Source organism: Mycteria americana, chromosome 7, assembly GCF_035582795.1.
Source record: "Mycteria americana isolate JAX WOST 10 ecotype Jacksonville Zoo and Gardens chromosome 7, USCA_MyAme_1.0, whole genome shotgun sequence".
In the NCBI taxonomy this organism is placed as follows: Eukaryota; Metazoa; Chordata; class Aves; order Ciconiiformes; family Ciconiidae; genus Mycteria; species Mycteria americana.
The window spans coordinates 47683865-47710867 of NC_134371.1; the positions used below are offsets into that span (position 1 = coordinate 47683865).

The 27003-nt window shown below is 36.5% G+C and overlaps 1 protein-coding gene across 3 annotated transcripts in view; it reads left to right on the top strand.

Annotated features, from left to right (window-relative positions):
• The window catches only part of COL11A1 (collagen type XI alpha 1 chain), a 164385-nt gene extending 138055 nt beyond the window's left edge, over positions 1-26330 (top strand). For all 3 annotated transcript variants that reach the window (XM_075508229.1, XM_075508230.1, XM_075508231.1), the window contains 16 exons: positions 154-207; positions 503-556; positions 1769-1822; positions 9812-9865; positions 10293-10400; positions 10486-10539; positions 15659-15712; positions 16615-16722; positions 17325-17378; positions 17468-17503; positions 17613-17666; positions 18496-18745; positions 20974-21086; positions 21909-21977; positions 22651-22884; positions 24589-26330. In XM_075508229.1, the coding sequence (XP_075364344.1) occupies positions 154-207; positions 503-556; positions 1769-1822; positions 9812-9865; positions 10293-10400; positions 10486-10539; positions 15659-15712; positions 16615-16722; positions 17325-17378; positions 17468-17503; positions 17613-17666; positions 18496-18745; positions 20974-21086; positions 21909-21977; positions 22651-22884; positions 24589-24735 (1497 nt within the window). In that variant the 3' untranslated portion in view covers positions 24736-26330. The remainder of the gene's footprint in view (positions 1-153; positions 208-502; positions 557-1768; positions 1823-9811; positions 9866-10292; positions 10401-10485; positions 10540-15658; positions 15713-16614; positions 16723-17324; positions 17379-17467; positions 17504-17612; positions 17667-18495; positions 18746-20973; positions 21087-21908; positions 21978-22650; positions 22885-24588) is intronic.
• The last annotated feature ends 673 nt before the right edge of the window (positions 26331-27003 follow it).

Genomic DNA, 27003 nt, shown 5'->3' on the forward strand with positions numbered 1-27003 from the left:
GCTTAGTAGGCATGGAGGTGTTGGGTTGACGGTTGGACTAGATGATCCTAGAGGTCTTTTCCAACCTTAATGATTCTATGAAATATTTGTGATGATTGCTACCTGCTTGTCAATGGATGACACATTCCTTGGTTTTTTTCCTGATTTATCTAGGGCCCAGTTGGTTTTCCTGGAGATCCTGGTCCCCCTGGGGAACCTGGTCCAGCTGTAAGTATACTTAAAAAACAAGTTTTAGGTCCTAATCTTGGTTTGCACTAAATTCTAGTTAACCCTGCCTCTTCCTTGTCTGGGGATGAGGTCTTGCCTGTAAGATCTGTTGCTTTTCTGTTCATATATTTCTTAAGGCTTAAAAAAGGTTTAGAAATCTTTAAAAAGTTTTGAAAACTAGTGTCCTTAGAAAAATGCTCTGTGGAAAAATAGAGCTCTTGTATTTGTATATGAAACTAAGTTACTTAATTTAGCTGAATTTTGTATTTTGTTTATTTTCCCGTGAATTTTGTAGGGTCAAGATGGTGTTGGTGGAGAGAAGGGTGAAGATGGTGATCCTGGTCAACCTGTGAGTTGTTTCTGTCATTTTATTTCAGCTGCATGTTCTCTCCTATGCTAAGAAAGTATCTTTTGCTGAATCAGTGGTTTCTATACATTCATACTCTTAAAAATATTTTCTTAAATGGATGTTTTTTCTATTATACTGAAAAATATCTATTTATTTCCTTGTAGAGATAGAACTGCCCATATTATAGTCACAATCAGAAGCAAGAGCTCAATTTCTTTTAGAAGTAGAAACAAATGATGTGTTAAGGATTTGTGCTGGAGCTGCTGAGATGCACTAAAAATAGATCAACTCTGAGCATAAGAAAGGAATGCTGCAGCCAAATAATCTTCACTAGCTGACCTGATCAAATGAAGCAAAGCCTTGATGCTTCTCCTTCAAGAAAGCTAAGAAGTGTCTGAGCAATACCCATATTAAGCATCAAAGTTCTTATATTTCTGTAATTCCCATATTAAACTATCATTAATTTATTTTTTTTATTGCAAAAAGATAGGGTTTCCATTTTGGAACTTCTTTCTAGCTCTGGAAGTTCTGATTATCAGTGAATTGTCCTATACAGTACAGTTTGAAAATAAAAAATGCTAGTACATTGAATGTATGTTTAGAAGTTATAAACTGGGGTTTACCTGCAAACTACAGGAAGTTAGTATCTGTACATCTTACTTAACAGTAAGTACTTTTAGAGTGTTGTGTTCCTGAAGAAAAGCTTATCAAACTGATCAGCAACCCTGAAATATTTAAGAGTATCAGAGTTTACCAAGATGGAGTAGCCAAATGGCTATCAGTGCAGAAAAGATTTTTCAAGAGAAAGCCACCCACGGGGCAGCTAACTGACAGATGTAAGTGAAAAATGTTAGCAAAAGTAACAACTTCAGCACCTGAGAAAGCACGAAACTTCTTAATGGAGTTAGGCAGTAGGCTAAGACTGTATGTTACTTCTGTGCATCCACTTTCTGGTCTGAAATGTTTTGTTGCAAACAGGAAGAGAAAAAAAGAATGGTTGCATTTTGTACAGTAACAAAAGCTGTTAAAAATTTCAAAAAACCACCCTAAGAAAGGATTTATTGAATAAGCAGGTATACTTCTCTGTGTGTATTTATGGTACAAACTTTCTGTCCATTGAAAGGGGCCAACATATTGCAGATGTTTGTTGCATTTACTAAAGATAATAACTTTATCCTTTGTTACCACTGAGCTTATAATTTTCCATTGCAGGGTCCACCAGGTCCTTCAGGTGAAGCTGGCCCACCTGGTCCACCTGGAAAAAGAGTAAGTAATTTCTCATTTTCTCTTGTACGTTTCTCTTTCTGAGACACTATGTTCTAGAGAATTTCAGCTACTTGTTTTCCATGTTGTGAGACTCATATATGATGTTTGAAGTTTCTTTTAAGTATGGGAGAAACAAAAAAATGGAAACAGCAGGGAAAACCCTTTAACATGGGCTACATGGAACATGGGAACAAAAATACCTAGGGAAGAATGTTTTCCTTATCTATAAATGCACTTTTTCTTTTCACCCAAGTGAATTCAGTGTCTGCTAGGGTGAGAATTCAGTGTCTGCTGCTAATAGGAGTGAGTGATTATGAGAGTAATACTTAGGCACCTGACTTCTGGCAGGGAGCAGGAAGAGTGTGTCTGCTTTGGTGTCTTTAGCCTCTGAAATAAAATAATTTCAATGCAGCTTTTGTGCAAATCTATGTCATCTCCTCTGCATACAAAATTAACAAGCAGACATTTCTGTAACTTATGAAGCCATTCCATTATTTCTAAAGTCTTTGAAGCTTCACAGGCTTTACAAATATAGCTAATCAAAACCAGTAAATAAATGTTACACTTACAGAACTGTAGTAGATGCATCAACCTCTAGTTCTGCTTCAGAGAGCAATCAGATGCAGTTTTTAAACTTTAAAAATCAAGGGAGGGGGCATCATTAAATGTAAAGTGAGAGCTATTTAACAAAATGTGTTAAATTGCTCTATTTAATAGGCTTGACTGAACTGACATGCCTAATTAGTTTTATCTATTTTACACAATAATCTATTTGCTCCACCAACTTGCAAAACATTTATAATACTGTAAATGATTATGGTAGCATTAGCAACCTTATCACTAGAACTGAAATATGGCTCTGTTGAATATTAGCAATTAGTATGTTTGCTTGACAACAGATTAGAACTTCCTACTTTATTATACAGAAAGGCAGTAGCTCATTCCTAACAGATTGGATATATTGTATCTGATTGTACCTACACAAAAACCACTTTAGAAACACAAATATCACGTCACCTGTGGCTTGACACATTTCCAATTTAGGGAAAATGTATGGCTCAATATTGCCAAGTAATCCCATTCCTGAATTCTGAAGAAAACATTTTGTGGAATCAGATTCTACATTACTTGAGTACCTGAATGTTTCAAGCTTGTAGAGAGTCTGTATGGTATTGATATTATAACAGAGAGAAACAATGAAGGATTGAACGCTTCATACTTTGCTGGCAGAATGAACGTACAACTGATGAAAACTAATGAAGAGCATTTTTATGGTAGAATCAATTTCAACTGAAAGCCCTAACAAGTGTCTTTTCATCCAGATTAAGAAGGACATACCATTTCAGTAGTAATAACACTGTCTATGGAGGTGCAGCTCTGGCTATACTACTAGAAAGCAACATTCCACTACATTTTTTGTTTGTCTGTCTCTGAAATGACAAGCTGGCAGAGCTCAGGATTCATACCTTTAAATCTTGTCCCTTGAACTCCTCAACTGTACAGCCTCCTTATTTATTCTGTTACTCATTTTCATTCCCCTCTTCCCCTGTATTTTGGAACTGACCTGAACTCAGTTTCACTGCCTGGTCTTATGAAATTATGTTTATTACTAGGTTTCAGAGTTTTGAGCAATCTGTGTCTAGTATTGCCGGTTACAAAGAGGTTCCCACAGCTTTCCCTGGGAAGCAAATTCTAGTGAAAGACAAGGACATAGAGTTTTCCCATTGTATCTAAGAGGCTTCAGCTACAGACACATACTTACAGTGACATTCAACTAGCAAGTGAAGGCCAAGAATAAACTATTTTTCCTAGTTATTGATGGGTAACAGCAATAGGATTACTATTAGTTGGTGAGATAAGCAAATAGCAAAACTGTTTTACTGTGGTGCTCTAAAGGCTTTGACAATAAGTACCAGAGCATTGCAGACTGAGCAAGGGTCTCATGGACAAGCAATATGGTGAATTTCTTTTAAGAAATACCACTTAGGAAGTACATGTCAGAACAATAAGCCTGTTCCTGATTCCTACTCTGAAAAGGTAAAATTGACTAGGCATGCTAATGACCACTTAGTTCAAGTCTAAATCAAAATAAAAGGTTAAATCTATGGATGAAACAAAAATGGATCATTAGAGCATCCACAAAATGTGTACCCTAATATATTACTTTTCAAACCTAACAATTGCTCTTCCAAAAAATATTTCCACAACTGCCTTTCAGAAAGTCCTAATACCACAGATAGACTGGTCTCTCCCTTATAAAACTGAAAGTATCTCCAGAACGAAGTCCTATATTCAGATGAATGACTAGATTAAATATATATATTTATAGGCCAAAACCATAATCTACTAAGGGCAAACTTTGTTACACTCATTGATAAAGTCTCTCAAAGTGATTACATATATTCTTATATTTTTTAAATTTTCGTTAAATCATAATTAATATTTTACAGATCCTGACTTCTGAAATGATCTGTGCGTGTACCAGATCAGATAAATACATGCTCAGAAGGCTTTATACATCTATGTAGTTATGGTGCAAGTAATCATAGTAATTGCGCATGCAAATCTAGCATGGATTTGTGCACATACTGTTTAGAAAATTAGAGCTATGAAATCTGTCATGGGAAACATATAGCTGAAGTGATTTTATCATTAACAAATGGAAGACCAGATTCTCCAGTTCAGTGCAAGAGAGGATCAATGCCCAAAACACCAACTGATTTAAAAATACATATTCATTGGATCAGACTTTCAGGGACTAGTTTAGTATTGACTAAACTCTATTTTTGAATTCAGTGATAAAATGCCCTGTAATGAATTAAAAAAATAGTAATTCTTTTAAAGAGTATCTTGTCAATGAAGTAAAGAACTATGCTCAATATTTCCTGTATACAAGAATATATATATACACCTTGCTTTACTTGGATAGTCAAGACAGGTTTTTATTCTGTATAAATTGTGTCTTGGTTTATAACTTTTAATAAGAGAAGATACTAACAACAGAAATATAGCAGTAAATGTTGGAAGTATTTGGAGAAAACATGTTTCCCTTGGTTTAAAAAAGTTTTCTTATACTTGATAACCCCCAAAAAGGATATAGTTCTAAAATAAAAGGAATGTACTCAGAAGCATTTCCTACTCTTTCTTAGGCAGAAATAGTCAGCTAATGGAATACTGATCGCAGAATGTGAATGAGAATTGTGTAGAAGTAAAAGCATGTCAGAATTGTTATTGAAGTCAAACAGAAAATGAAGTTATCAATTGCATAATATACATTTTATATATATGTTCTTTCATAACTATAGATGGGAAAACTTGAGCAATAAACTATAATATTTTACTGCTAAACTTAGCATTCTAGTCAGCCAATGCTAACAGTTTTGTATCATCTTTCTGAAGAATGCTCAGCAGCAGTTAAATATAGTGTTTCAAAAAATTATATTTTTATGTTAAGCCATCAAAGCCTTATGATGCAAATGAAAGAACTTTTAAAGTAAACTTATACTATTTAAAGAAATCTGTTATAGCTACTTGAAAAATTGATCAACTTTCCTAGTATTCCTGATTCAACATAGCGTACAGGCTTGCTAGGAAACATGCATTTGTTTCAGTTTGCAGATTTCAGTGCCCATTTAAGGATCTTGCCAAATCAGGACTTCAGAGGCTAGACACAATGGCTACCACTTCATCGGCTGTCATATTTACTTTACATTTATAAAAATATCCAGCACAATAGGCTTTTTGGTAGAAGTAGCCCACAGCAGATCACTGAATTCACTTCTTAGCTATCCAGGACCCAACTCTAGCCTTACCAGTTCTGTCTGATTTGAGAATGGCTGCTCTTCATCAGGACATCTTCCTCTCTCTGTGGGCTTTCCATCATCAAATCCCTTGACAAGTTCTCCATTGATGGAAATCAGCCTGGATTCTCTAGAAAACTTGAGGCATTACATGTATGTACATTACATTCCAAGCTGAACAGACAAATAGTCTAGTACAGCTTTGGGACTAGGAACCCCTTTTCTAATCCTTTTCCCATTATATGCATGTTAAACATTTATATTGCCGTCTGAATTTCTCTATCTGCAAAAACAGAAGAATGAAACTTGCCAACCTCACAGACAGATGTGGGTTCCGAAGTGTTCTTAAATGTTCTGAAGACAAAAACTGTGTTATAAAGTTAACTTTATTGTTGGAGCAGTCTAAGACAACCAAGGAGTTCACAAATTGCTATGGGCTTGTCAGAGTTCTCAGCTGTACAGCTTTCCTGTTGCTCATAATAGCGTTAGTATTGACCAACAGCATACTGTGTGAAGACTGTGTTTCTGAAGAAGTGTAGTGTTTCCAGCTTCTCCTTCCAATGTAGGAGATGAGTTGTGATCAATGAGAAGTGGAACATCTCAAAAGGCCTCCTGATCCAATGCCTGCTTATCTAGAAATGTAGATACAAAGACTGAATCACTCTACAGTTATGTTGTTACTATTTTTTTCTGAAACTTAATTCTTTGCACATACTTTGGGGATTTTTTTTTTTTTTTTTGCCATAGAGCACTGGGTAATATCTCTAGTTTGAACTAATTGATTTCTAGCTGACTAATGTTAAATATAGCATGAGGAAAAGACACCATCAAACAACGTTTATTCTTAAAACAAATAACATATACAATCACTAAAAATCAACACAGGTAGTACTTCTTGCTTATGTTCCTCTCGACCTTTCAGTGTGCTAGGCCCTTCAGCTGTGTTTTCTGCTGTTTGGCTGTTTTCTTTATTAGAGTCAATTAAATGTCTAGATCACATATGTGTGAGGCTCCATATATCAATCTAAAAATGACAGAATTTAAAGTGCAAGACTAGGATACATTTTTGTTCTAAACTGGAAGGCATACTGTCTGCTTTCAATATAAGAACAGATGTCAATACTGCAACAAAGCTGGCCTCTACATTTTGAGAAGCAAAAGTTTATTTGGTTAGTTGCCTTTATATACAAAGTTGAATAACTTAGAAAAAAAGGAAGTGTTTCTAGGAAGAAGATTTTTTCCATTTTGGCTACAGCATCATGCTGCCGCAGCAGGGTGCACACACCAGTTAAAAATTAAGCTGCTTTTCTCTCTTGATTGAAAATGCACAGAACACCTAACAATACTGCAGGTTCCTATCTTAAGAGACTGATGAAATGTAGTAATAGTTTTCTGTGTTGGAAATCATGTTTTTAGTCAGATGACAGACAGCTATAAACAACAGCTTAAATTATTTTAATGAAATTATGAAATATGGAAGAGCAGACAAAAATGTCCAATATGTTCACATAACAAAAACTGAAGACAAGTTTGTTTCTGTATGAGTTCCTTTATCTTCTCAGTTCTGCATAAAATGTATCGGGCAGTATGTCCAAATATGAAGTGTCATGATCATAAAAATCAGCACGGTAGCCAGGGTGGTGAGGGTGGGGAGCCATGCATTAGTTTAAAATTATTGTTATTGAGATCTTTTCTGTCAGTTAAAATTTACCAGACACTCCAACAACTCAAGTGTAGGAAGGTAAAATAAATAATAATTAGCAGTATTCCTCTGTGGAAGCACCATGTGTGCCATGCCAGCAATCACTGCCTGTTAGAAAGAGCAGTTCATTTAGCTGCTTTGCGCTTGGTGCAGCATTGGCACTGTTTGATAATGAATGAACCCCCTTTGTTTAGCAATCATGATTCATTGTATTTGTAATTTAGCGATCACAACGTTTTTAGCCCTGCTAATTCAAGTTGCAGCTGCATTGCTAGATTATGCAGAGACCATATTTCTCAAATACAAACTACCACACTCAACCCTTTTCAGTTTCTTAGGTAGGGTAGACTATCATCCATAAGGGAACTTGAGTAAAAGGAATTTTCAAGCAGTAAAGACAATGGGCATGTAAATTAATTCATGTAAGAAAAAAAAAAGTCCTGTTTCTAAAATGTTCCTGAGTTTATTTATATACCTGCTAATCATTTTTCTTGTTATCACTGCGAACTGTGATCCACCCAACCAGTTACAACCTACACAAGGGCTATATGCATCAGAGATTATTATTGGAACAGTAGTGATTTAAATTATTCTTCCTGTTTCAAAGAGTCAGCAATTGGACCACACTGCCCAGGGCTTTTTAGCTTCTCTGTATTTTGAAGAGGTAAAACTAAGTCATTTACCACTTACAGCTCTTAAAAATACCAGAGAAAACAACCTGTTGATACCCACAACAAATGACAAAAGTCCAGTGTGGGTAATTTAATTCATTTTGCATTACCTTTGATGGAAAGCCTGAACTATCTCTGTTGGCCAAAAGGTTCATACAGTACTGCAGATGTTCAGTTCTACCCTGGAGAAAGCTTAATTTCAGAAGCAAATGAATGATCTTAATATACTTCTATGTAAATAGTTATAAAATGAATGTAAATTTCCAGGAATTAAATTAAAACTGGTGGAGTTGCTCAAGGTATGTGCCAATAGTAGTGGATGGTGAAATATATCAGGCTATAAAAAGTTTGGGCTAAATTCAGCTCTAGTATAAAAAATTGCTGTTAGGTCAAACTCTGTTCTAAAGCCCTGAGCTCACAAAGCATGCGGGTAGATACTTGACTGGAAGAACAATTCTTGTCTGTAAAATTAAGAACATGTTTTAGTGCTTTACTTTTAGGGGCCTGCATTTTTTTGTCTATTGTTATGAAGTAAAAAGCAGTAAATAAATGGAAGTGATTGAATTTTTCTTGTTGCTGGTCCTTAGAACATTTTTTTTAATTTCTACATAACAAACGGCTTGTTGCATTAATGAACAGATGAGTCTTAGTGAGTAAGTTTTATAGATTCAGAAAATCACCTTGCATTTGATCATAGTCACTTTTCTTTCCTCTTGCTTTAAGCTGCTCGTTGGTTGGCAAGAAATAGCTACTTGTAAGAAAGACATTTCCCAGGCTAAAAATTAACCTTGCAGGAAAACAGGTGGTCCATTATCTTGAGTGCCTCTTTTCTAAACTAAGTGTGTATATAAGAGAACCATTTTCAAAGAGTACATTAGATTCTAGATACTGCTCTGTTCATAACTGAAGCTATGAATATTAATTCCCTGACCTGAAAATCAGCCCTTAATGTTCTGCAGGAGAAAAATATCTTTTTATTTTTCACTGAAACCTTAAGAAAATGAAGGATGGGTGACATCAGCAATAGGTAGTCACAGTGCTGCCAGATGACTGCGACTCCCGTTTTGTGGCCTTCACCTGAACTCTACTCCCATCTCTACGTCCTTCTGCAGTACCGAGTTCTATCTTCTTAGTCAAACAGAGCTTTTGTAGAGCAATAGCAGGAAACCTGATACCAAGACCTATTTGTAGTCAGTGTCTCTATTTCATTCCTTACAACCTCCAGTCATGTGATTTTTTTTTTCTTTTTTTTTCCCCTTTCATATTTACTGGATAATATTAAGGCATGTATGGATTTTTGGCTGTCCAAATGTAATTAAAAAGGCTTACTGAGCCCATCCTTGACTTAGGGAATAAAGAAGTACATGCCATTCTGTGTACTGTAGAATGACAGGCCCTTTTGGAATCAGTGGATAGATAGAAGTCAATGCAAAGCAAGTTTAAAACTGTTATTGTATATGTAAATTAGTATTGTTCTTTTCCTTTTATATCCTTTTGATTTCCTTTTGATTTTTTCCAAGCTGTTTATTTGTTTTTAACCTCATCATATCAGAGGTGTTAGGTGAGATATATTCTTTCTATATATTCTATATATTCTTAGATATTCTAAAATCCCAGAAAAATTTATGAAGGGAAAAAGAGCTGATATGACAGATTGGGATTTTTATCCTGTGAATAAAATGTCAAGAAAGAAATCTAATGTTCTTTTGTTAGCATTTACTACTTATTAATACAGAGGAAATTGCACTCTCAGAATTTTTTCACTGGTAATATTTTAGAAAACTGAGATTATGAGCTCAGTCTCCATCTTTTACAGGGACCTCCTGGAGCAACTGGTGCTGAAGGCAGACAAGGTGAAAAAGGTGCAAAGGTAATACATTCAAGATTTTTTTCCGGAGCATGGAAATGTAAACTATATATAAATGAAAAGTAAAGTGCTTATCATGCACTGAGTGTGAAACTTATCAAAGTAATAATAGGTAAATTGTAAAATTCAAATTAAGACCCAGAATTACTAGCAATACATAATGGAGTACATGGTGGACTCTTACCAGTGCAGGCCCAAATTAGCTCACCCCTGCAGAAAAGCAAGATGAACATGCTTTGCTGGCACCACATCTTTATATGAAGCTATCAAAATTTTGTTCAGAAAACCATCCTGTGCAGAACACTGTTTTAGAATAGCTTTTAAAAAATGGAGTGAGGAAACTTTGCTCTCACTTTACAGCTTGTATATCCCTACAGTGCCAAGCTTAGTCAGCTCTTCCTCTCTGACCTGTTGCCTATGTTCTTTCTAGGGCGAACCTGGTGCAGAAGGGGCTCCTGGAAAAACAGGTCCAGTTGGTCCACAGGGACCTGCAGGAAAACCTGGCCCAGAGGGTCTCCGGGGCATTCCTGGCCCTGTGGTAAGTAAGCAAAGCATATAATAATATTTTAAATGTTGCATTTCTTGTATAACCTCTGGTAAAGGAAACTTTATGTTTTTTCTAGGGAGAACAAGGTCTACCTGGAGCACCAGGTCAGGATGGCCCTCCTGGGCCTCTGGTGAGTACCCTTCCTTTCAGTGCCAAAACAGAAAAAGCACCCTTTAAAATATACCATTAACGTGTCTGTGCATTTACAGGAAAAATGAATGTACAAGTCAGTTCATAGCACAAAGTCACTGTTTTTCTGTGCTGGTAAAATCTGATACATGACTGCCTTCATTTCACTGCTCTACTTTAGTAGGCAGCTGTGCTGAACGCTGCTGAGTTATACCAGGTAAAAGGTGGAATAAGGCAGTGTAAAACCCAATTCTTGAAATCCCTTGAATAGAATTAAAAATAAAAATAAAATGAATTAAACTTACAATCAGAAAATCTACTTCTGTCCCCACATCAGCAAAGCTTAATACCTTAAACCATTTTGTTTCCTTAGCAGTCATAAATTTTGTACATCCATTGGTTTTATTGACTGCTGATTTAGGAAAACATTATTCATAGGGTAAAAGTTTAGATTGTATCTGTTCCTTAGAGAAAGAAAAAATTAAATCAGAAGTCAGGCCAAAAGGGGACTTCTACCAAAGAAGAAAACATGCTAGTTTTATAAAAACGAGCAGCAGCAGCATGTTTGTTCATTGTGGCAGTACCAGAAAATATAATCCATGACCAAAGTGTTTAAAAGGGTCTGAATGAACCAAGCTCCCAGTTTCTAGGGCATCTAGGGCATACCACAGTTCTGCTCTGTGTTAATAACACGATTAAAGCAAGGGAAGCTTATAGATGACATATTATCAAATTGTATCGTTGCTTCTATTTACACTTTCTATTTTAGTGCATTTTTTCTAACAAGCTGAAAAAACAACACTGTGAGCACAAGTTGCACAATATTGGTGTTCTTATTCAGCATTATGTGCAGAAATTCAAATCTAAACTATATGGCCAGCAGGTTAATTCTTCACATGTCAAGCAAAGGTGATCCAATTTAGTGGAAAGATGTCATATCCCTTGCTCTCCAAACTCACTGAAGTAGAGTTCACCTCTATTATCACAGTTTTGAGTGACACATTGGGAATAAAAAGCTTTGAAACAAAACATGGACTGTTGTAGTTTGGTGGAAAAAAAATAAACAAGTCTTACACTCTCAAGGCATTTTACAGTTTGCAAGTTATCACATCCTAAGTAAAATCCATTCTGTTATTTTGGCCAGAAGATTAACTATGCCAACATATACAATCAGATTACTTTAGGAGAATAGGGCAATAAGGAGCTATCCTCTACTTCAGAAATTATGGGGTTCCTAAAGGGGAAAAAGAAGGCTGTGAGTAGGAAGTGTGAAGGAAATCCTCTGTTCCTTTTCCTATATGGATTTAGAGGATACAAAGGATACGGGTCCTTGGGTAGCCTTAATACTGAAAGTTTTTGCACTTAAGCTATATACGTGAACTCAAAATCTTTCCAAAGAGCATTGCTGCCTCCCCAGTGAGAACTCAGGGTCTGAACATCAGCTATAAAATTTCCATATCAGACTTTTCCAGTATATAAAAATGAAAGTGGAAAAATGGGGAATTTAAACTGAAATGCTGCATAAATTAAGACTTTTACCCTAAACAAATCTTTCACGTTCATGTGCATATGTGAACATGAGCAACTGCCTTTTCTTTCATTGACTGAAACACTTCCATGGGTGAAAGTATTTTGGTAACTATTTACCTTTCCAAAAATGTTCCAAACATGCAATTTCTTAACCTATAAGCAACCAGTTTCAGAAAATACATTTTTATGCCCCACACACTAGAAAGATTCCCCCCCCCCCATGAACAGTGATCTATGCATAGGTATATCTATTGATCACTTCTGTGTATATAATTCTAGATGATATTACAATGGCACCTACATATAATTTTCTTTGTCCCTTAGAAAACAATAATGAGGAAACCTTACACTATAGCTCCTTGTTGCCCTTCATTTTAACATTCTAATTTTGTCTAAACTCTCATGATTAACATATTGCTTGTAAGTCAGAGGTTGGGAACAATGAATGAGAAGCTGCAAGGAAAAGGACTCCCCTGTGCTAAGCCCATAATAAAAACCTCTTCTCTCCAAAGAGTTTATGATGGGGCCACCACCATAGTTTTTAAATGATGTGCCCAATTTACAAATAAAATGCACCAGGGAACTGAAAACTGATCTCCTCAGTTACAATTCTGTGCCGAAATCTAAAAGCCAATGAACAATTATTCAGCAATAATAAGCATCCCCTTCCCACATGTCAGTCACCAGAAGCCTCCAAATACATCATCAAAAGATCTCTCTTCCAACATTTGAGAGCTTAAAAATTCAATTCGAATCTGAAGCTGAGTATTAATGAACTATATGCCCCCAAATGCACAGGCTTCCTGTCAGCTCAACAAAAACTTGTTTTAGATGCATTGCTCTAACTTAAACTTTATTTTGGATTTTAAGAAAGTAAAGTTTGTATGTAAAAGTTGCTGAGGTTAGTTCTCCCTTCTTCCCCTCCATCCCTCCGCAGTAGATTGCTATCAGGAGAAGAATATGAAAGCAGATTTGCAGTAGAGCACAACACACTGCAGGTGAAAATGTCTGATTCTGTATTCCAAAAGCTTAAAAAATTCACTTTTCATTCATGAATTATGTATTTGCCTAGGCTTTTGCATCTAATGATACCCTGAAGTGGAGATGGAAAGGGTACCCACAGAATAATATTTTGTACATGAAGTGTTATGGCACTTTTGAATCTGTGCCAGGTTGAAAAGGTCACTTACTACTGCTATCCATATCATAACTTTGCAGATGTCCACCGCCAGCAGGAGACTAGTAGTGATGAGATACTGACTTAGTCTAGCAGCTCTACGCCTAATGCATACATGTTCAGTGTGAGATTAATAGCCTCTGAGAAATGAATGCCTTTTCTGTGCTTGCATATGTACTGCATGGCCTGAATTTTTCACCTCATTCTGTACAATTTACACAAAACCAGCACTGCCATTCCTATGAACCTCAGTAGATTTCTGAAATCCCTCAAAATTCTTCTAAAATTATAAATAAGGATTAAAATAATTTAAAAAAAAAAAGCTGGAGAAAAAACAAACCAAGAAGATTTTAACAAGCTTCGTATATAATCTTTTTGTCATCGATCCAGCTATATTTTTGACTATTGGTAAAATAGTATCTTTAATGGATTACTCTTATTACCCCAGTAAAGATAAAAAAACCCACTGTCAGGGAGAAGAAGCTTGTGTCAAGTTATAACAAGATTATTCAGTGGTTTTTGCAAGGGACGTGCAGAAAGTAAGACCTATCCATGTTCAGTTTTGGGCCCCCCACTACAAGAGAGACATTGAGGTGCTGGAGCGTGTCCAGAGAAGGGCAACGAAGCTGGTGAAGGGTCTGGAGCAGAAGTCTTATGAGGAGCGGCTGAGGGAGCTGGGATTGTTTAGCCTGGAGAAAAGGAGGCTGAGGGGAGACCTTATTGCTCTCTACAACTACCTGAAAGGAGGTTGTAGAGAGGTGGGGATCGGTCTCTTCTCCCAGGTAACAAGTGATAGGACAAGAGGAAATGGCCTCAAGTTGCTCCAGGGGAGGTTTAGACTGGATATTAGGAAATTTTACTTCACTGAAAGGGTTATCAAGCCTTGGAACAGGCTGCCTAGGGAAGTGGTTGAGTCGCCATCCCTGGAGGTATTTAAAAGACATTTGGATGAGGTGCTTAGGGACATGGTGTGGTGGTGGTCTTGGTAGTGTTAGGTTTATAGTTGGACTCAATGATCTTAAAGGTCTTTTCCAACCTATATGATTCTGTGATTCTGTGAATGTGTTTATCCTTCGTAGTAGTTTCCCAGGTAGCAACACTGCAATGGATTTTTCCAATAGATTCTCTAAACATTAGCTTACATTGGAATTGGAACCACCTGAAAAAAATGAGTGTTTTGGGTTGTCCCCTCCCCACACCCACCCCAAAAATATGGAAGGGCTTGTAGAATGGTTCTGTTGACCCTATGTTGGTTGTTCACGGCTCTGTCTCCTGCCCCAGCATGTTTCTGTTTACAGAAATCTAGCTTCATGGAGTAATGTTTAGGGACAACTGCAAATCAAACTTAGAATAAAGAGCATTTCTTACTCAGTTTCATAAAGTAACATAAGTCATTACTTTGCTGCAGAAAAGATGGCTTGTAAATACAAATTTAAAATTGTAATCTGCTTATATGATGTGACCCATGTAAGTACCTAAAAAGGTATCCGTTTAACATCTCTGCAAGGTAGGGGTATTATCCCTATGCAACAAATGAGGAGTGGAGGCCCAAAGAGACTAAGGCAGTTCCTAAAAGCATTTAGGAATTTGTGTAACTAATCACATCTACAAAAGTGACGAAGGACCATAAGCTTGTACATGTCAGTGGAGCTAGCACACTTAATGTGATCTATCACATTAAGTAAGCTTGCAAAGTTGAGTAGAAAAGACTTGAATATTTAGAAAATATAGATTTAAATGCATTATTCATGGTCATACAGGAATTTCAGGCGGCAAATCAAGGAAACCATAATCCCAAGACAACACCCCGAGTGCTGAAACAAAATATGAGGTAGTTCTCCAACAAAACAATATTGAAGAGCAGTTATTATAAGCAACCTGATTTGTATTCTGCAAAAACCTTACTGAGCTGTAGTAAACTGGGAGAAAACAAATTAAGAGGATACTTTCCACTGTCTTATGAAAGAAAGGGCTAAAATAAGCAACTAAAATAAGGTACAGCAATTAAGGTGGAAGTAATGATTGAAAGCATGTAATGTAACCACAAGAAAAATTAGGCTAATCAACAAAAAATTATTTGAATATTTTTTTAAATATCATTTGCTTCACTGGATGCTTTCAGTGCGCTTTAAGAACTTAGTTGACCCTCTGCTTCATAGATTTCTAATCATACAATCCTTTATAGATTTCTAATTATAAAGTAATTTAAATGCTACAGTAGCATCATTATGCCTTTTTAAACATACATTTCGACTTTATCTTGGGCCCTAAATCACATGCCATCAATCACAACCATCAACCACTGAATGACTCTGTACTTTGACTTACACTGCCTTTAATAATATTTCAAGAAAACATGATCTGTGCAGTATGTTAAAACTTATTTTAACTTTACTTCCCTTGATTTATTTAGGGTCCACCTGGCTTGCCTGGCCTGAAAGGAGACCCAGGTTCCAAAGGAGAGAAGGTATACTTTATTTGTTGCTTGTGCCTTTGTAATTTTGATCCAGTCTAAAAGTCTTGTATAAAATTAGCAGAAACACTAAGGTTTTTGTATCAGAAAGCAAGACAACTTACTGTGTCTATCGATCAGCGTCCCATAGCCTTAATAGTAATCATGAAGTTTTAAGCCAGATCTGATATTCCTGGAGATACATAGAAAGAAAAAGATTACTGCCTCTGTGGTAATATATTGACCATGTGATTCTTCCTTGCAATGAAAATCCCAAAGACATTGATGTAAAGAGAACTGTTGGTTTTACAAAAACAAAGTAAGTAGAAATAAAAAGTATTCAAGATTTTTACTTTAAAACAACAAAATGTAAATATTTAACAGCTATAATACTTTCTTTTGAAATAATGGATTGAGACATCTGAGGATAGCATTTTCTAATAGAGTCCCCACAATTTATTGATTGCTTGTTTCTCAGAGAAAAACTGTATAGAGAAAGGGGTATGAATATGATTGTGAATTTCAGGTTTTGTTTATGTGCTTGGATCAGCTGTTTATACAGCTATATTACATGTGGGGAAAAAAAATGTGAAACTCTGTAATATGCTTATAGCATCTAAATGTGAAAGTTGGTATGAAACTTGTACCCACAGGTATTGTTATTTCTGTGTCAGTGTCAGCAAGGACTATGTTGCACTTAGATCTCTTTCACTGAATAAGCAGGCACAGCTTACAAATAATCTCCAAGTCTAAAGGCCAATGACCAACAATGAATATGCTTTCAGAATAATTTGTTTTCAGGTTAATTGTTGTCTAGCAACAGTGATGACATTTGAAAGCTCTAATTTGTGTGTTTGCAAAGCACGTTTACTTTGCAGAGAGAGAGTTTTAACTATATTTTCATCTGTCTTGTTTAGGGACATCCTGGTTTGATTGGCCTGATTGGACCTCCAGGAGAACAGGGTGAAAAGGGTGACAGGGGTCTTCCTGGCCCACAGGGATCTCCCGGAGCCAAGGGTGATGCAGTGAGTAAAATATACTTCTGTTTTCATTCAAGTTCCCTGCAAAAGTACATATTCTAGTCTTTTGAGAGACATAAAGTTGCTATAAACATGTAACACCCAGGGCCTCCTAGTAGAGGTTAAAACTTTCCTAGGCATTGTACAAACACAGTGAAGTTAAACAGCTTAAAACGAGATCATGGAGTGATTCAGAAGGTGAGGGAAACACACACACCTAAGTTAGGGATGAGATAAAACTAGCAGCACCAATCTCATCAGGTTTATTAACTGCACTACCCAAAGTAGCTTCCTTTCTCCTAGTTATTAAGCCATGTTTTAAGGCACTACGTAAAAAGTGAGGTTTCCAAGCCATCTGAAGGGGAACACAGTTGTGACTATAAGTAATGCAGTAAGAACAACTACAAGAAACTCAAACTGTCATATAATACTTTAGACTTAGAAACTATTTTGGACCCTAGCAAATGGCCTAAATCAATACTCGTCAGGGTTGGATGGACTGAGGTAGGACTAGGTAGGACTACCTTTTCCATAGATATGCATTTTTTTAATCCAGTCCAGTATGTAGAATACTTTATTTCTGTACATATTCTCTTATTCTTTCTTAGGGAATTTCTGGTCCTGCTGGTCCACTCGGACCCCCTGGTCCTCCTGGTTTACCTGTAAGTAATTTCATCCAGTCCTCCTGTTCAAAACACTCCCGTGTTGTGTGGAATATACTCCAACTATAGTTCTGTGTTCTTGCCCGTAGGGTCCCCAAGGTCCAAAAGGTTCCAAAGGATCCAGTGTGAGTAGTTCTCCTCTGTATTTTTTGTTCTTTTACTTAACTTTTGTGTGTGTTATTTTTTAGCACTGTGTAGCATGGTCAACACTGCATTTCTTTCATTGCTTTATAGGGTCCTGCTGGTCAAAAGGGTGACAGTGGGTTACCTGGTCCACCTGGTCCACCAGTAAGTAAGAACTCTCTTTGACATGCACGCACATTACACTGACATGATGATCCTGTTTTTACAAGGGTAGAAAACACCCTTTGTGAACTTGCAGATAAAGAAAATATTAATGATTGTTTGAAAATTCATTTTTCAGGAAACACAGATCCATGAGACACAGAAATACATTGTCCGCACTGAAAAAGCCATCAGAAACTTAAAAAAAAAAACAAAACACAACACCCCCCCACAAGCAAACAAAAAACCCCCCTTGCAATAATTATTTTATGTGTTATATTGAAGCACAGGAAATGGAATTATTTTGGTTTCCCCCTGTTAATACTCTTCTGTTTCTACTATTTCTTTTTCATATCATAACAATCTAAAATGAAAACAGTCCAAATCTGAATGAAGTGTTTCAATTTCTTGAAATGAAGTATTGCTTTATAGACCCCAAGTGGAATTTTAAAGTTTTATCATAAGAAACATCCACAGTTTTCATTTGTTATAGGCTATGCCTCTACTTTAGGGAATTGCCAGGGATAAAGAGACAATCACAAGTCGGTTCTGCACACTTATGTGAGGGCAGCACACTCTTCCCCAAACAGCAAAGTAGTGGGAAGAGTCTAGAGTACAACAATGGTTTGGCCTTCTACAATCATCTTTTTCTGCAAGTAAATCAAAGCACATAGGCATAAATCTGAAGGAAATAAGTGAAAGAAAGAAATAAGGAATCTGAAGAAAGCCTATTCAAAGCACCTCCAAGCCACATTCTGTGGTCTTCCTCTGTGTATTTATGCAGCTGAAAAACAAACAGAAAAGGTAAGCAGATATGTTGTTTTCCACTCAGGGTCCTCCAGGTGAGGTAATCCAGCCACTGCCAATCCAGTCACCCAAAAAGACAAGAAGATCTCCTGATTACATGTTATCTGATGCTGGTGATAATATTCTGGATTATTCCGATGGCATGGAAGAGATCTTTGGTTCATTGAATTCACTGAAGCAAGACATTGAACATATGAAGTATCCAATGGGCACTCAGAATAACCCAGCCCGAACTTGCAAAGACTTGCAACTCTGCCACCCAGACTTCCCAGATGGTATGTTAATATTGCATGACAAAGACAAACAAGGCTGAAGTTATGATCTGCTAAAATACTTTGGCAGAATAATTAATTATTGGTAGATGGTTAATACAGTCTCATTAAATCAATTTTTGCAGGTATAAAAGTTTAGAAAATGTAAGCGATGTTGTCTTGGTAAAAGCCAAAATTATTTAAATACATAACCTGATCTGGTTTTAGATTTAAAACTTTAAAAAGTGCTAAAAAAACCAGTTATAGTTTGAAAAGGTGGGCCTTGCATTTCCAGAACTATCCAAACTGGAGAGAGATGAAAGATTGATGCTATTTGGATCAGTGCAAAGTAAAATCACAAATGTCAGCATGCTGGGATAGCTAATAGCTTCTTTTAAAAGAAACGAGAATTATTTTAGTAGTTGTATCCTTTAGCTAAGCATAATAATAAAAAATAGCATTTGTATTATATCAGATTAATTATGATTATGGCTCTCAAAAAATTTGCTATTCTTTTACCGTTAGAAACAATAATTTGTTCTACTGCATGACCACTGTTCTATATCATTCAGCAAATAGACATGCAAGTTTCTCTGATACTGTTTAATGCTACTAAGTACTACCTTAATAAAATGCAGAGTAGTATGAACAAGGCATTGTGTTCTGAAGAACTATCTTGATGTAATTATTCTTTGCTGTTTTCTTCTTTTTTTTCTAACTGAGTTTACCCCTCTGAAAAGGTTTAAATGAAAGCCAACCTTCACAGAGTTTTCATCCTTTCATTTTTTTTTTATTGCAATGGATATTTTTCCCAGTTCAAAGCAATATTTTTCTGGTTTTAAATGGGAGGAAAAATAGATTTTGACAGTTAATAATATCTTATTGCTTTCACTCTAGATAGATAAAAACAGATGGTTGCCTTGAGGAGTAGTTAAGCAGTGTATGTGCTATATGAAAAGTACATATTTTACAATTCAGTACCTCCATAATAATGAATGTTTTTTATAGAACACATTCACCTTCTTCATTTACCAGTATTTGCTTATTATTTGGAGCTTTCTTCATATCAAAGTAATCTTATTTGGGCTAAAATAAAAGTAAATGCATTCATTAAAATACAGAATTCTCCAGGGACAAGACTTACAGGTAGGAAAGACTGTTTTCAATAAATACAGCCTGAAGCAATAGAATTTTAAAATACCATAAATGCTTTGTCTATGCCCTGTATTCAGAAGACAGAACTGGTGAAAGCATTTGTCATGCCTCTTTGAAACCTCCACTATTTACCTGAAACTGGATTAGAATAGTAGTGTCAGAAAATCATTTGCTGTCCTGCTGTGAAACTAGCTGGAGATAAGGACCCACATCACAGAAATCACCATTATAATTCAAATGGTAGATTTTAAAAAGCGCTGATTTTTCATGGACCTTGGATTGACTGTGGCTCTCTTTTTCATCCCGAGCCTTCATTCACCCTAGCATTTTAGGGCCTGAATTCTCAATCATGCCAGTCTGGTAGGACTGCTGGAACTATGGGAAGCCTCATGCAAGTTTTAACTGTCTTTCCCACTATGTCATCTAACTAAGCATTAGTTAAGGTGTTTTTATCAACTAAAGCAGCCTGAAGTTTCACTAGTGTTGCAGCTTCATAACCCAGTAGTAAAAAACGTCTTTGCTTGAGGTGTATCTCTCCCAATGGAAGCTTTAGGTACTTGTGCGAGCTACAACGTCACCAAGCCCTGTGCAACCACCTTTTTATGTAGATAGGTATGCAAATGACTCCAGATTTTGCTCTCTGACCTAAGCCATAGCTTATTTCTGCCTAAGGCTGCCTCTGCTCTGTTTTTGAGAGTGCTACCACCACAGGCACAAATTATCCTTCTAGCTGAAATACTGAAATGGCCAAACTGTTGAGACCTGCAATGTATGTTTCCCACATAATGTCCTTCCTCCTCTAGACTGAGATCTCCGCAGTTCCTCCAAAACCTCAGCAGCATCCTGCAATAGAGTCATGGTTTGCAGTAAAATTAGACAAAACCACAAGGACGCAGATAAAATTAGACTGGTGTTATGTTTCATAAACAACAACAGCAGCAACAAATCACAAGGCAGAGAAGAAAGGGTTGCTTTCTCATCATTCAGATAAAATAACTTTGCTACAAACTTTGGAGGACCGTTAGAGAGCAGTAAAACCTGGATCTTCCAAATACCGTTTCTACTATATAAGGCAAATATTTTCTCATTTCTTTTAGGGGAATATTGGATTGATCCTAACCAGGGCTGTTCTGGAGACTCCTTCAAAGTATACTGCAATTTCACAGCAGGTGGGGAAACTTGCATCTACCCAGACAAGAAATCTGAAGGAGTAAGTACCAATCTGTGTTTTCAGTTGGCTGTTAACAGATCCTACTATGCTGTTGCACTGTTGAACTAAACAGGATAATTACACTGTCACATTTTCATATATCTGTCTTTCTGATTACATTGAAATTTGCATAAATCTGAATGAAGTGGTAAAATGGTACACAGAGTTAACAAACAGCATTTTCACTCTTTGCTTAGATAGGGAATCTATGCACCTGCTTGCTAGTGTTTCATTATGTTGTATTTCAGAATGCAACATAGCTGTGCAGCCAGTTAAAGTACATAATCTAGCATTTGACACCTAAAAGCTAAACTCTTACCGTGTTTCTCTTGTGGGTTCATTTATGTCTATTCATTTATACCTATGCAAAGCAGATGTAAAACACTATGTATTAACAGCATCCTCACTCATTGTGATACATTACCTCTGATGGGGCATATGGTGTAGAGGAAGGCTTTCTGAAAGCTTGCCTAAATGAGAGAGATCTATCAGCATCCACACCAGTGAAAACTCTAATGTAGACACTCTTCACAGGAACAATTTATACCAGAAGTTTACCTGAATCTTAACAGATGACAACAGTCTCCCTTAAATAGAACTAGCTCTCTTTATAAGCTATCACCTTGGATTCCATATAAAGTCACTAATTTGATGGCATCCTATACAAGAAAAACATCCTATTTTAGAGCTTTAAAGAGGCTGAGATCTCAGAAAGAACCATTCTTTACTATCTGATGTGAAATTTGTCCCAGGTAACGTAAAACCTTTGTATCTGTTAACATATGTTTTAAATACTTCTATCTCTGCTGTTTTACCACACAGGTTAGAATTTCATCATGGCCAAAGGAGAATCCAGGATCTTGGTTTAGTGAATTTAAGCGAGGCAAACTTGTAAGTTGTCACTGCAACATAACAGTTATTCACAAATCAAGTACATGTTATCAGTGATCAACAGATCCCAAGGAATTTTATAAATATTTAGATAATGAAAAGACTTTTCAGCCCCAGCCTTTTTGCCCTAAATATTAGAGCAGCTATATGGCCTCTTGCCACTAGACAGCAGGAGCCCACTCAGTACTGTCCCACAATGATCCCAATCGTCACCTGCACAGTTGACGGTGAGGATCTGGCTTCTGGCAGACCACATATCACCACTGAACCTTAGTAAAGCAGCTGGATCACAGATCCCCTGCCCCATTCTAGGTAACTGGAAATACACTGAGTATGCAAAGATGAGACTGCAGGCTGACATAACTTTATAATTAACTAAAAACAGATTCCCAAAGAGATTCTGCTGTTTTACACTATATGGTAGGAGTAATTCTCTGTCTTTCCCATTAGAATGAAGCTAAAATAATTAGCTCTTCATCCTAAATATATTGCTACATGAAAATCTATTTACTGAGTCATAGCTTTATTGAACTTTAAAACTCCATAAAATGTTATATGTTGGTTGATTTTTTTATTAAGGACAGTTAGGTGGTTCTTTTGTCAAAAATAATTTTGTTTTGCATTTTAACAAAGGAAATAGATAAATATTCATGTAACTTCTTCAATTTTCCAGCTTTCCTATTTGGATGTTGAAGGCAATTCCATTAATATGGTCCAAATGACATTCCTTAAACTACTGAGTGCCTCTGCCAGACAAAATTTCACTTACAACTGTCATCAGTCCGTAGCTTGGCATGATGCATCATCTGACAGCTATGACAAAGCGCTAAGGTTCTTAGGATCGAATGATGAAGAAATGTCTTATGACAACAATCCTTACATCAAAGCTCTTCACGACGGCTGTGCAGTAAGTAGAGGTTCAGAAGAGTCTTTACCAAACCAACCTGTCAATTAAAGTAGAAATCAAGCAAATTCATTTTTTCACAGCTTCTGAGAAAAGCTTTCTAAACACTTTATTTTTAATAGACTGCCTTTTAGTAGATTTTTAACTATAGTACACTAGTCCCTTATTTAATTTTCATACATGTACCAAAAAAACCCCCCCATAAGCCAAGCAACAGAAATGGAAGAAACCTGGTATGGATACAGGCTGTCAGCACCAATGTGCTGAAACTAGACTATCTGCTAGTATGAGCACAGAATAAGAGAAGAACAGCAGCAAAAAACCATAATCAGGGGAGGCAACCCATCAGCAGAATATATTTATACTCAAAATAAAGGCATATGCAGACAGAATATTTAGTGATACAGTAAAAGCATGTATGAACTAAGCCGTATGTATGTACCCAAATATAGTGAATTAATTGCACAGTTTGATGTGTGACTTTTTTCTCATTTTTTGGTAGTCAAAGCCAGGCGAAGTTTGTGGATTGTACCTTTCAGAATCCTTTCTTAGCTCAGCTAAAATCCCTGGAGCTGTCCAAACATGCATCAGCTCTCTGACCACCTCTCCAGCAGGGCCTTTGTAGGCATAGCAACCGTTACCTCTTTTCAGAAACACAATGGTTTGTACTGAACACTTTGAAACAAAGCCATCAAAGGAGCCAGTGACAGTTGAAGCCTCATTAATTATTTTGGGTTTTGATATGGGAGCATTTTGAAGGCAGTTCCTGAGAAGTCAGTGATAGAGAATTAGAGACCTGAAGGTGCCAGGATATATACCTGGCTCCGAGACAGAGATGCAGCTCAGGTAAATGAAGTCTTCTCCTCTCAGTAATGAGATTCTAATACATAACTGCTTCATGTCAGCCTTTCTGTATGTCCTGCATATTTATTTTGCTTTTGTTATCCACGGTGGGTGAGTGTAGAGCTCCAGAGAGAGCTGGAAGTGATTTAGGGTGTAACTGTGTCACTAAACTGAGAACACTCAGATCTACCAGCCTGGGTGCTCATCTAAACTCCAGGACCCTGGCATAGCTGAAAGGGGTCTCAGCAAGATATAAGAGACCATCTGAACAATGGTCTAATAACTAACATGATGACTTGGCTGGATGATATTTAGAGGAGGTAGAGAGCCTTTGTTAGGTGTGCCTTCAAACCTGGTTTCTAAGTGCATCAGCAGGCAGTCCTGTCAGACTACTACTTTCTTTCATGTCCAAAAAGCTGCTGTAATATTTTGTGAGATGGTTACAGTCTTTCTTCTTAGAAATGAATCTTCCTTCTGTCTTTCAGAGCTAATTAGTGATTTCTTCACAAGGAAGACATGCACACTGCTATGAGAATAGTATTATTTATTAAATAGTATAGATGTGAACTCATAATTCTCTAAGAAACATTAAATGTCTTAGATAATTTTTCATTTGTAGGCCTATTTTAGTAAGTCAAAAAGCTATGGGCTGATCTCTTTCTAAAATCAAAAACATTCCATGTCACATTTTAAAAATAAAATCCTAAGAAAACATGAACTTTAGAGTTTGTAATATCTGGTGCATGAGGGGGGCAATAATTTCTAAATTCTACACTTCAGAGATAACCTATGAAGATGTACAGCACATGCTTAGTGCTCTGATATATAACCATGTTTGCTTTTTTTTTGCTTCTTTTTTAACAGTCAAGAAAGGGCTATGCAAAGACGGTGATCGAAATCAACACACCCAAAATAGACCAAGTGCCTATAGTTGATGTGATGATCAATGACTTTGGTGATCAGAACCAGAAGTTTGGATTTGAGGTCGGTCCTGTCTGCTTCCTTGGTTAAGCTTAAGACAAAATCAGATCAACAAAAATGTTGCACTTTGGTGCTACCAACCCACTTCATGCCACATGCAAGTTTTGAATAAGGATGGCATAGAAAATATGTCTTGCTGTGTATGTATGTCTTAACTAGAAAGTAATTGTTGCCCTTGTAGGGCCAGAATCACATGACTTAAACTTATTTTGCAAAGATGCTGTGGCACAGACAGACAACATAGGGCTTACTTTAGGAACACCCCCCCTTTGGATTCCTTTGGTGCTGTAAGAAAATGAACGAAATGGTGCTCCTTCTATTCCAACAAAGAGGTGTTAAGAAAGTGTTTAATAAACTGTAATTATTCTATGTACAGTACTATACTGTTATTTCTCTGTCCATTTCCAAAACTTGCATGTGTCTCTGAATTGCATCTGGCTCTTATTTTATAATTACAAAACTACATTGTCAATACTGTGTATGTATTCTGAAAACATAAAGCTGTAATTGCCAGTGAAGCCAATTCCATTTCTGATTAATAATAAAATCCCTTTGTATATATTGTTGTTGAAGAGCTTTGTTATTTGAAGTCGCCAAAAAAACTTAAGGTGGCAAAACTGGAAGATCTTGAGCAGCACACTCAAACGACTCTTTTCTGCTGGTTTCACTCTGTGATGATGAATTTCAATAATGAAAGCACCTTCAAACGTGCTGTGTTCCATGGTGCTATACCTCAGACTTTGTATTTTCTTTTCTAATTCCAGAATTTCATAAGATACATGTATATACCTAAAATAAACTAGTTTATATTTTTGGGTGGGGAAAATATGTAAGAAAAAAAACAACTTCTGTGTAAGAGAGCTGTTAAAAATCTGTGTGAAATAAATTAGTCATATAGTTTTCCTTTTTTTTTAATCTCATCTGAATTTGTTTCCATTGTGCTTATTTGGTCTGCATAAATATTAAAACTGGATTCTAAACAGTTATTTATGGATTTTTGCAGTGTTTACTTGGATTTTTATGTAAGCAATGATGGATGTTTGCGTCCTGAACTGGATACTAAAAGTTCCACAGAATGGTCCTATACAATATTTGCCCATCCCATTAATATGAATTATTTTTTCCTGTTATTTCACCTGAAGGCCAGGGATGCAATATGTCTAGGTCATGTGATTCTACATAGTTGCTAAGCAACATACGAGGGGACCGCTTCCTCCAGAGCCGTCTTTGACCCAAACTGTTACAATTTGCTATTCAAATCTCACAAAAAATATTTGGTTTGGCCTTCCCTCTGAACATTTTATTCAGGTAGTTGGAAGTAGAAATTACATTTTAGCTTTACAACACAAATCCTTTTGTAATTATTTTTCATAATATATGTAAGACTTGAAAATAAATGTTTGTTTCTATTTCTTATAAATTGTTAAATTAAATAGTACTAGTTTCTGCTGGCTCATTTCCAACTGGTATTTTCTTATGCACGTTTATACATGTAAAAGTGAGATTTCAAAAGTCAACTTCTTGCTGTTCATATTTTCTTTTATTTTTGAACCAAAGTTTGTAACTGTCACCTCAAAGAGGAAAATACAAATTTTATTAATAAAATCAAGTCTTGTCTACCTGGATTGGTCATTCTCTTTTTTCAATGTCCAGACCTCACCCACTGTTATTACTCTAGCTTCACTCTGCTTCCAGACCATCCAGACTCAAAAAAAAGTAATCTTACTACGTGTCCTGGCAAGCATTGGGCAACAGCACTAGGAAGAGAAGTGTTAATAGAAAAGATGCTGATCTGGCCATTGGCAGCAAGGCTGATAATTTCACATTTAGTTTGTATGGATTGTAGCTGCAGCAGGCCACATAATACTGTCAAACACACGATAGGAACCAGGTATTCCTTCCCCAGCCACTCTCTTACAACCTACAATGTCTGAGTGCTTCACAATCTCATGCTTATCCTTGTAGGATCCCATAAGGTAGGCAAATGATCCTATTTATTGATGGGAAACAGAAGACAAGAACTAGACCAAGACCTAGAAACTACTGCAACTCAAACTTTCCAGTACCTTGTTTTGGATAGTGGAACCAGAACTGGTGATGGGTTCAAGCTAGAGACATGACATATGTCACCTGGAGCCTCCTCCAAAATGTTTTATATTTTTTTAATCTGCTAACTGTTCTTTATGAACTCTGGTTATGTCCATGACAGCTGTGAAAGCAGCTCCAATAAGTTTGGCAGAGAAGCAGCTACTTTCTGCTGCTCAAGTGGACTAGGTTAAGTTAGGTGCTGAGCTGTTC